An 11,469-nucleotide genomic window follows, 5' to 3' on the forward strand; every position below is an offset into this window, starting at 1 on the left:
TGTCCATACCCCATATCGAGAATGGCCAGGGTGATTTCATGAGATGGAGTTCGCTGGCTGGCTGCAGATGCATGGGGGCATGTTTTTGGCATTGATCACAGGTCCTTACATACTTCTTACAGTCTTCCTGTATCCTAGGCCAAAAATAGCCCTGACTGATAACCTTATTGACGAGCGACCGTCCTCCCGAATGATTGCCGCAGATTCCCTCGTGGATTTCCGCCATTATGAGCTCGGACTCTTCCTTAGTAAGGCACTTAAGAAGTGGTCCCCCGAAGGACATCCTATACAGCTCCTCCCCAATGAGAGTGTACTTGCCGACCTGTAGAAGTAATTTTCTGGCTTTCCCCTTATCCGCTGGCATAACTTTTGAGTGGAGGTACCGCGTGAACTCCTCTATCCATCCCGAGGTTCTTCCAGCCTGTGCGTACTCCTTTTCCTCGTGTTCGATGCTCGCTTTAGATAGGTATTCCACCGGTAATGACCGTCCTTCTGTTTCTCCTAGCATTAAGGCAATGTAAGCCAACGAATCTGCATGCCTGTTCTCATCCCTGGGTATCTGGCATATCTCCACTTGGTCGAACTTCTTAATCTCCCGCTTAACTGAGATCAGGTATCTCGCTATGCGTTCGTCCTTTGCTTCAAATTTCCCGTTGCACTGGTTTGCTATAAGTTGGGAGTCGGTACATAGCTTTACCCGGCTGATTTTCAACTAGCTTGCCATTCTCAGCCCGTGGATGACTGCCTCGTACTCAGCTTCATTATTTGATGCCCCATACCCGAGTTTGACTATCTTTTCTAGTCTATCGTTGCTCGGTGTTACAATTACTATTCCCACCCCCGAACCTGAGTAATTAGATGACCCATCGACGAAAATTCTCCACCCTGCCTGCTTATCCCACAACTCCACTTCTTCCATCCCTTCGTCTTCGTTCTCCAACTCTTCCCAGTTCGGATCCTCAACCGGGAAATCCGTAAGGAAATCTGCCAATACCTGTCCCTTTATTGCTGTCCGGGACTCGAATTGTAAGTCGTATTCGCCGAGGATTACAGCCCACCTCGCCATCCTCCTCGACTTTTCAGATCTGTGCATCATCTCTTTCAACAGGGTGTCCGTCACAACTCGGATGCGATGTGAAAGGAAGTAAGGTCTGAGCTTGTGTGCTGAGTAGACGAGTGACAACCCCACCCTTTCCGTCCTGGTGTACTTCATCTCCGATAAGCCCAACATTTTGCTGACATAGTAGATGGGGTATTCCTGTCCCATATCGACTTTAAAGAGAACCGAGCTTACTGATGACGAACTAGTTGCCAGGTAAATTCCCAACTCCTCTCCCTCTTCCGGAGAGCTAAGGATCGGTGGCTGCCCTAAATACCTCTTCAGATCGTTGAACGCTACCTCGCATTCCACACCCCAGGCGAAATTCTTCTCCTTTTGCAACAACGTGAAGAGCGGACGACATCGATCGGATACCCTGGAGATAAACATGTTCAGCGCAGCTATTCTCCCTGCCAACTTCTGCACCTACTTCTGGTTAGTGGGGCTCGGCATTTCTACCAACGCCCGGATCTGGTCTGGGTTTGCCTCAATGCCTCTCCTGGTGATAATGTGCCCGAGGAATTTCCCAGAGGAGACGGCGAAGACACACTTCTTCGGATTCAACTTCATTTTGAAACTCCTCAGCCGATCAAATGTTTGCTTGAGGTCTACCAGATGGTCCCCTGCTCGCTTGCTTTTTACCAATAAATCGTCGATATATACCTCCACGATCTTCCCGATCAATCCTTCGAACATTTTTGTCACGAGTCTCTGGTAAGTGGCCCCGGCATTTCTCAAGCCGAACGGCATAACCTTAAAACAAAACAATCCTTGCTCGGTGATGAATGATGTTCGTTCCTGGTCCTCCACTACTAGGGGGATCTGGTTATACCCCGAGTAGCCGTCCATAAATGACATTCTCTCATGACCAGCAGTAGCATCGACCAACCTGTCGATCCTTGGCAGCGGAAAGCTATCCTTTGGGCACGCCTTATTCAGGTTCGTGAAGTCAATGCACACTCTCACCCTCCCATCCTTCTTCGGTACTGCCACTATGTCCGCTATCCATTCTGGGTACTCTACCTCCCTGATAAACTCGGTCTTTAAAAGTTTCTCGATTTCCTCATTTACCCCCTGCCTAAGGCGCGGAGACAGCCTCCTCGACTTTTGTCTAACAGGTCGGAAGCTTTTATCGACATTTAATCTATGACATGCCATTGATGGGTCTATTCCAGGCATGTCCTCCAATGACCACGCGAACACGTCCTTGTTTGCCTTCAGAAGTTGGAGCAGTGCTGCCTTCTCCTCCTGCAACATCGTGGTACCAATACTAACTAGCTGTCCTCCATCACCGCCGAGGTCCACGGCTTCGACTTCCTCAACTGTTACCCGCTGCTTTTGCTGCGGCTACTTCTGTAATTGCTACGAAGCTTCATTAACAGTTGGAGGTACCTTTCTCTTCTTCGGGGGGACGGCCTCGGGCCTCGGTCTTGCTTCAAGGCCAGGTGAAAACACCTCTGCGCCATCTTCTGGTCACCCCTAATTTCCATTATTCCTTCCTTACCCGGGAAATGAATAACTTGATGATAGGTTGACGGGACCGCTCTCATCTCGTGTATCCACCTTCGCCCCAGGATCTCGTTATAGGCAGAATCCGCATCTATTACCACGAATCTTGTCATTACCACTTTTGACCCTGTAGTGATCGGGAGCGTGATTTCTCCTACCGGACTGCTCGGAGCACCATTGAACCCATAGACGAGGGTCGGTGTTGGTTCCAAACTCTCTGAAACCCCCATCCTCTTTGTCGTGCTTAGGAAAAGAATGTCCACCGCGCTTCCCGAATCCACCAGTATTCTACGGAGCTCGACGTTTCCCACTGGGAGTGCGATGACTAATGCGTCCTGATGGGGCCTTGACGTTCCCTTCAGGTCATCTTTCGTGAACACAATTGCCTGGGAATCAGTTCCGTGGTTCGTCGTTCCTGCCGTCCGTACTCCTGATGCCACACTGTTAACCCCGACCATATGTCGGATCTTTTTTACTCTTTCCCGCATCACCTGCCTAGATGGCATCTCGGCCCCCAACACCCCCGTGATAGTGTGGACTATTCTGCGTTCCTCCGTCTCTCTATGGCCTCCTTTAATCGGTCGCCTTTGTTCGGACTTCCGCTCGGTTCTCTAGGCAGTTTCTCCTCCTCTTCCTCTTCTCGCCGAGACATAACCTTTGAGTTTCCCTGCCTCGATCATATCCTGGATGATATGGCGCAGCCTGTAACAGTCCTCGGTAGGATGATCCTCACCCTCATGGTACTCGCAATACGGTTTTCCCGGTTTCCCCTTATACCCCCGTGGTGGTTGAATGAAGTCGGGTTCTCCCTTTATGTGCCTCAGTATCACGGATAGTTTTTCATTGAGCGGGGTATATACCCGGCCTCTCTTCCACCACGACTGCTCGTTCGAATCTCTCCGCCTTTTCTTGCTTCCTTCCCCTCCGAGGTGTGCCAGTACCTTTGCAGCGTCCATTCCCCCTTCGCTGTTGGCTACTGTTTGAGCGCTTCGTCTCCTGCCCTTTACCGATTCTTCCACCAGGATGTACTTTTCCACCTTTGCATACAGGTCTTCCAGACGAGTCGGGTCAGACTTGATCAAGGACTCATGCAACCGTGTCCCCAGGATGACCGCAGCGATATACGCCGCGCAGGCCGTTGCCTCGTCCATGCCTTCTACATCCAGGGCTTTTGTTCGAAAATGAGTTACGAACGATCTAATACTCTCCCCGGACTCTTGTCGAAGGTTAAATAGAGTGTTAACTCCGACCTTCTTCCTTCGTAGATGAACAAACTGCCCAACAAACGTTTCCTCTAGCTCAAAAAAATTTGTTATGGTTCCAGCTGGTAAGGTCTGGAACCACATCATGGCCCCGAGTCTCAAGGTTGACGAAAATAGCTTGCAGAGTAATGGATCGTCGTTCTGGTACAATACCATCTGACTTCTGTAGTGCAGTATATGATCCATAGGATCTCGTGTTTCGTCATAAGTTTCAAACTTTGGCATGTGGAACGATCTGGGTGGCTCTGACTTCATTATCGCCGACGAGAATGGTGTCCCTTTGAGTTTCCGAATTGCGTTCCTCACCTTTTGTGCGGGATCCTTTCCTCGGGCTAATTCCTCATCCCTTCTCCTGAGCATTTCCTCCATTTCCTACCTCGTCATCGTTTCTTTAACTTCGGAGCTTCCTTGCTGCGTTTTTACTGCTGCTGAATCTTCGGTCCAGTTTGCCTCCGTCCTTGTCGCTCGAACAATATGATCGCTACTCCGCTCTGCACCTGGGCCTTCTTCGGTCTCCGCACGCTCGCCTAGCCTTTGCCTGAGCTCCTCGTTTTCCCTCCTTATATTCACTATCTCATCATTTTGTTTCTCCAACCCCCTGCGCATTTCCTCTCTCATCTCCGTGAGTAAATTGTACATTGCAAGCATTGGGTCTTGCGCGTTTGGAGGCGAGTCTGCTGGTAGCGGGTTTGATGGCTCTCCACGATTTTTGCCTCTAGCCCTTCCCATCTTGGTCGTTTTTCTCCCTGTAAGTTTCCCACGGACGGCGCCAAATTGTAGATGCAAGAATTTGCTCTACACTTTCCTTCTCTCTCAGCTCGGGGGGACCTGCAAATCAGCCCACTCCGACGATCAAGTTAGACAAATCGATCAGTGTAGTTTTTTTTAAGAGAAGAAGAATTCGAACCTCTTTTACTCGTAGTTTTCTTCCTTATATAGGCGTTTAGACTTGATCGTTTTCTGTGCCACCCTCTGAGGTGACCTAGGGTAGTTAGCTCACTCCCTGACATGTCAGCTGCAGGAGTTGTTGCAACTGCCCTATCACTTCTAAGAAAATCTGAGTTGATCTGACATGACGTGGGTTGCCAGGACTGACTGTCTATCATTGGCACATCTGTCAGATCTGTCCTACCGACCTATACTGCACTTGCCCGGACTACTTCATCGGCTGATGGCCTAGTTTCGAGCTTAGAATCCGTGCATCCGTCGAGGTTAATAAACCGAGCAGAAAACGCGGTTCATCCGTCCTTAAATCATTAACTCTGGCCCTTAATTGAGCCACGTGTTGGTGCTCAAGAATTTCCACCACAACGAGGTACACATATATGCCTTTGCATGTATAGGATATGAGGTAAAAATGTTTATTTTCTTTTGTAACTGTAATACCACTTTAACCACACTTGGTTGTTCTTTCAAATTGTAATAATTTTTCTCTTGTTTCCACTATAATTTCTTGAGTAAACATGAACAAATTATCATAAAAAAACATAATCTAAAAAATGATTGATTGTTTTGTTTTTTCCCTTTTATTTATACTCTAATCTCTTAATAAGAAGGCTGATAGTTACTTAATTCGTTGTCTCCAGGTTCAGCCCAGCAAATGTGATGTTGTGGAATTTTCCCAAACGGAAAATGGACATTAATTAATTGTTGACACCACTGTTGTAGGCATATTTTTTCTGAAATATGTGGCAGCGATGATTGTACCCAATACTGACTCTATCACTTTATTGTAATTGCAGGAAGATGTGAAGTTGCTGAAGCAAATGGGAGTGGATGTGTATAGATTCTCCATCTCTTGGAGCAGGTTACTGCCTAGTATGTCCTTTTGGTGGTCAAAAGCTCTCTGTACAAGAAAAGTAGTGGAGACGAGTGAGAGGGGTTCTTAACTGCTACTATTCTAGCTCTACAAAATATGGAAATTCAATGTAAGCACCAGTTAAGATGGGTTAGATTTTGGCTTATTTTTATTCATTTTTTTGTTCTATTAAAGATTTGGGGATCCTAGATGCGATGCTACAATTGGAATCAAGGGGAGAAGCTTGCATGCTAACCCATTAAAGGAGCTATATCTAAATTACCCCTTTTCTGTCCGCCTCTCTCTCTACTATCCTCTTTTAAGCCTTAGAGCTACCGCTCTGGATCAGCTAATCATTTTCATTTCCTTCATCCCTCTGTCTCTCTCTCTCTGCAACAATGGTAATCACTAACCCTAATTCAAACTTCCAAACAGATCCAAAAATCCCACAAAGTTATGAAAAAACATGCTAATGGGTTCTCTTTCTTATCCATTTTCCTTATTTTTTTTTGTAGGTTTCGACTGCAACCCATGGTGACAGTGAAGATGATAGAACAGCAGTAGACTTCAGAGGAAATCCAGTTGACAGATCCAAAACAGGAGGACGGCTTTCAGCTGGCCTATTCTTAGGTATGTTTCTTTAGTTTATAAATATTAATTAATGTGTCACTCTTCTTGTTTTTTTTTCACATAAAAAGTTAACAATTTTGTCTGTTTTTTTGTTAGAACAGGTACTGAACTTGCTGAGAGGATTTGCGTTAATGGAATTTCGATGAATTTGGTGACTTATTTAGTTGGAACTTTGCATATTTAGACCTCCAAATCTGCAACTCTAGTTACTAATTTCATGGGTACTCTCAATCTTCTAGCCTTTCTCGCTGGTTTCTTGGCTGATGCTAAGTTAGGCCGCTACCTTACTGTTGGAATATCTGCTATGTTTTTTATGTGGCCATCATAGCAACGTACAGTGTCTATGTGGCACATTCTTCGGGCTGTATGCCATGAAGAGAAGAATGGCTTAGTTAGGAGTCCAATGTGTTTTAAATTCAAACCAAAATATGCCATGTGGACACCGTTTCTAGAACGGAACACCTTACCTGATCCTGATTCTTACTTATAACACACCCAACAATGGAAATAAATATGTCATCTGAGGTGCGGATAACTATTATATTGTTTTAATGACTACTCCACCTTGTCATTTACTTCTCTCAAGAGGCTCTTCAGTTTGGGTTTTCGAGCTCTAAATGTTGCCACTGCTCTGTTCTTCCTCTTTGTTTTTATCCCTTTTGTCTCTAATTGTTTGTTTGGCATGTTATAAAAATAGTTGGTGTGCCAACTATTTGGCAAACACGATTTGTCATATATATGATATTGAGATTCATCACTTTCTCTGGGTGTCTTAAATTCAATGATGTAGTTTAGCCTTTACCAGATCTATAGAAACAAAATCAACGTGCTTTTCTTTTTTATTAACCAATGAACCTTCCATGTAGTGTATTCTTTTAGCTGCAAAGGAGAAACATCAGACAAGAAATGCTTCCAATCAAAATTTGTTATTAAACCAAGAAAACTGGGATGATGTGGTTGTATCTCCTTATTACCTAAAGTAAAAGGTAAAAAGAAATGGAAGCTGTAAATAAAATGACACACACTCATTGCACTTACAAGGAGCTGAATCAAGGTGGCCATTTTTGTTGAGAATGACCCATACTATCTTACTAAAAGAAAAGCAATTTGAGTTCTAGGGGTGAATCTACGGGGATACTTTTTGCTGTTGTCTTCCAAAATGTCATATAAATTTAAAATTTAGTACTGAGAAGGGGGCATATATTGTCTCCTTTCAAATGTCTGAATTAGACTGTTTGTGTGTGAGGCTACATTGGAAATGTAGTTGGACTAATTTTTTACAAATGCAAACTCACCTGTTTTGGTACATTTTCTTAAGTAATACTTCTGTTATCCATTGTACACGAGATTCATTCATTGACGTAAATTTATTGTCAAGATACCTTGATGTGGTTAAACCATATACGAAAGTCAATTATTTCCATATACTGCTCTCTTTTGTGTTAAAGTATGATGTGGTTAAACCATATACGAAATACTGCTCTCTTTTGTGTTAAAGTGGACCTACTGACTCACATGATTCAGTGATTCTAATAAGTATTTGTTGTGGTCGATTACCCCACCCCATAGAAATATTGAGATATACCTCATCTCTTTATAGGTTTTACTTTCTCTATGATGCTTATGTTAACAAAGAAATACCAATTCTTCTTTTAATCATTTGCCTCATGCATTCATAACTTTGTAGGTTCATGGGAATTAACCAATTTATTATAAGTTTTTTATTTTTTTAAATGTTTAGCTAGTAGCCAATTTTAGTTTGGAAGGTGACAATATCTGGAATAGTTTTTTCATCTTTTACTTTACTTAAAGAATAGTTTGATAGATGTGTCTAATCGTTTGTATTTTTATATAGTTTTTCAATTTTAGTTTTGAAGGTGACAATATCCGGAAGGTAAAATGGCTGCTTTAATCTCTACAACTGAATTAGACTGTTCATATTGAATCCTGCATTGCAGCTTATGTGTAGCTTTCAAGTTGAACTTATTTATTTATGTGTTTCATGGTGTACCTATCAGAATTGGACTATCATAGCACAGTGTGTCCATGACATTCTTAAAGACTAACCACGTCTGCGATTAACTCATGGGTGGAAGGTATTTTACTTAACGACTTGAAGATTGTCTTCTACTTCATGTTATTTCCCCCCTTCATTTGGCAATACTGTGGTTGTCATTTGAACCTGATTCAATACAAGTAAAAAAAACATAATGAAAACTTAAGAGTGGTCTACTGTATGGATTCACCATAGTTAGCAATTCTCCACATTATTCACTAATTATACATGAATTTTTTACCTACAAATTATTCACGGTTTAGTCATTTTGCATACCTTTAAGAAAAATTACTTGGAGATGTTTTAAGGTAAGGTTTGTTTTGGTTGAGAAAAACAACTTGGCCAACCATATTTATGTCATAATCAATCTTTCAACAACTGAAGTAGAAGATCTTTGATTCTTTACATTTAATCAGCATATAAGAATTGAATTTGTTATTGAATACAAATAAAATGTCTGTTATTTGGTATGGAACAACTCCTAGGATAAACATAATGGACCCAGATCTCATAAGGGATATTCTGTCTAACAAGTTGGACCATTTCGGCAAGCTCAAATCGAACCCACTCGTATTGTTGTTAGCAGATGGTTCTGTTTGTGCACTTAGTTGATGAATCCAATTTTTTCAATTGTGATGTTTCAAGTTTACTTTTTCTATGTGCAGGTGGATTTATTTTTATATGGAGTGACAGATTATTTTTCTTGGGTTGCTAGAGATGGTGAGCAAGATCAAAATACATGGATTATTAATCAACGGATAGTAAAATTAATGGTGGAGCTAATGAGAAATAATGATTGCCCAGAATCGTTGGTAATTCTATCTAGTTCTCCAAATCTTCTACAACGTACCATAGATGGAATGCTCCCCGATGGAGAAGCGTGCACTTTACCACAACTAGAGGTACTATTGAGAACAAATATACTTATTTTTCTTCTTCGTGTTTCACCTTATATTCCCATTTAAGAGAGCTTTGTGACCTTATTAGATTGTGCACCTCTTTAATTATAACGCTTACTTACTACATGTTTTATTACTGTTAATTAGTGTGCAGCTTTTGGAGGCAACAGCTAGAGCAGTCCAGCTTCTGCTTAAATGGGGAGATTCCAGCTTGGCCATCAAAGAATCACTCTCGAACCTTTTGAAGGTAAACATTTACCCGAAGTTGACGTTTTCAAATCTAGTCTCACATCCAAGCACAAATAAACCCCTTATTAATAATGTGATTTACTATCCTTGTATATGCAGTGTCACCTTCTAGCTACCACTCAATGCCTTTCTCATCCAAGTGCACATGTCTGTGCTCTTAGTATGTCAGTTCTTCGTGATATCTTGGTTATTGGCTCCATCAAGTCTAGTTTTAAACAAGAGGACATAAAGGCCATCAATTGTCCTTCTTATCTATACTCGAATGTAGGTGTCATTAACTGGCATGAAGATATTGAGAAGTGCTTAGCATTGGAGGCTCACACCAGGCTTACAACTGGAATGGCAATGATATTCCTCGATGATGCTGCCAAGGGGTTGGATTGTACCATTCCGATCTGAGATTGTATTCGTGACCCATCAGGTAATAGCCCTTGCCATTATTAGCATCAATTCATTGCTCTATGTTCTTATTAGTATCATAATCGCGTAATGTAAAAGTTTTAACGACAAATTGTCCCGAGAGAGTATCTAATGTGAAAGAAACAATCAATCAGTCATCGACAAGTCCTTCGATCTACTTTGGTAAGTTTTATCTGTACTTTAAAATATTGCTTCCACATTTTTTGTTAAATCCTATCCGTATGGGCATATCTTTTTTTTTTCTTCAAAAGTTTAGATATCGGTTTGTAACCGATGTCTAATGTCTCAGACTTAGGACATCAGTTTCATAGACATCGGATTTTAATCGATGTCTAAGGTATATGTTTTTTTGGGTAGTGCTTTCAGATTTGGAACGGTTTTAAGCCGTTCCAAATTGTGCGTTTTTGGAACGATTTCTAACCGTTCCAAATCCTGAGATCTAAATTCATTAACGTCGTTTTTTTCAACGGTCATTTTAACGGACTAAAGCCGTCCTTGGTTTCTACGGTCTTTTTGACGGTCAAAAGCCGTCGTGTTTTCCGTCTTTCTTCAGCAGTCGCATTTTAATCGCGACTCCTTTTAAAACGACTGTTTAAGACGGTCGTTTATCCCGCAATATGACGTAGTGGGTACTCAAACGATCCAATGTGACTCTGAGTCTAACTCAAATGGATGTGATGAATTTATATTCATATGTAACATATAATTGACTTTCTATTATAAATAAGAGTAATAAATATTACAATCATGAAAGCTCATATTATATGCACTACGTGAAAATTGGAAAATTCCACAGAAAAAATTAATTGACGGGCCAAGGTTTACGAATTTTAGAAACTGAATTTTGACGGTTTAGGACTGTCAAAATTCTTGATGTTCCCAGATTTGACGGCTTAGAGTTGTTGAATTTCTCTCATCCTTCATTAATTTGACAGTTTTAGCATGTCGAAAAAATAAATTTGACAATGAAAAATTTGACGCCAATTCGACCTCTTGGTCTGTCGAATTTTATGAAATTTGACAGCCTAAGGCCATCAAATTTGGGATTTTTTCACATTGTAATGGAGCACAAGAATTTAAATTCTTACAAATGATTTACATTTACTAAAATGGAGGACAACTTCACGTCACAGATCTTACCAGTTCACTGCCCTCATTATTGACTGGCACTCGATGCCCCCCCCCCCCCCCCTCTTCTAAAAATGCACCCACTTAAAACATAACCGAATTTCAAATGGGTCCATTGGATGGGTAACCCTAACCAATCTCATTCATAATAAATCCTTAAAGAGTTGCAAAGCAAATTTGAGGTCGTGGGTTCATGTCTAACTTACCCATCCAATAAAAACTCATTAACAAGTTGCCAACTTTTTATGAATGTTTTCGATGAGAGGACACCGAAAGTTGAGTCATCAATATATTTTTGTTCACAATTTGTGGTTGACTAACAAATGTTAGGATCCAATGATGAAAAATGTTCGAATACATTGAATTAATAGAAAACACCAATCTCACCAATTTTGAGATTTCAAACAATGATAAACAAG

General features: G+C 41.7%; 1 protein-coding gene and 2 long non-coding RNA genes across 3 annotated transcripts; 2 read left to right on the forward strand and 1 right to left on the reverse strand.

Annotated features, from left to right (window-relative positions):
• Window positions 1-3,219: 3,219 nt before the first annotated feature.
• Window positions 3,220-4,239, reverse strand: LOC147381869 (uncharacterized). The gene has a single exon (XM_086429871.1). It carries the CDS (start codon window positions 4,237-4,239, stop codon window positions 3,220-3,222), a length of 1,020 nt encoding a protein of 339 aa, XP_086285997.1.
• Window positions 4,240-6,115: 1,876 nt separating this feature from the next.
• Window positions 6,116-6,850, forward strand: LOC147381870 (uncharacterized). Its single transcript, XR_015174303.1, has 2 exons — window positions 6,116-6,298; window positions 6,400-6,850. It is a non-coding gene; the product is annotated as an uncharacterized LOC147381870 (long non-coding RNA).
• Window positions 6,851-8,713: 1,863 nt separating this feature from the next.
• Window positions 8,714-10,071, forward strand: LOC147381871 (uncharacterized). The gene is made up of 3 exons (XR_015174304.1): window positions 8,714-9,256; window positions 9,401-9,500; window positions 9,602-10,071. It is a non-coding gene; the product is annotated as an uncharacterized LOC147381871 (long non-coding RNA).
• The last annotated feature ends 1,398 nt before the right edge of the window (window positions 10,072-11,469 follow it).

The sequence above is a fragment of the Akebia trifoliata genome, unplaced genomic scaffold, assembly GCF_017979445.1.
Source record: "Akebia trifoliata isolate Shusen 1 unplaced genomic scaffold, ASM1797944v1 Contig00210, whole genome shotgun sequence".
NCBI classification, from domain to species: domain Eukaryota; kingdom Viridiplantae; phylum Streptophyta; class Magnoliopsida; order Ranunculales; family Lardizabalaceae; genus Akebia; species Akebia trifoliata.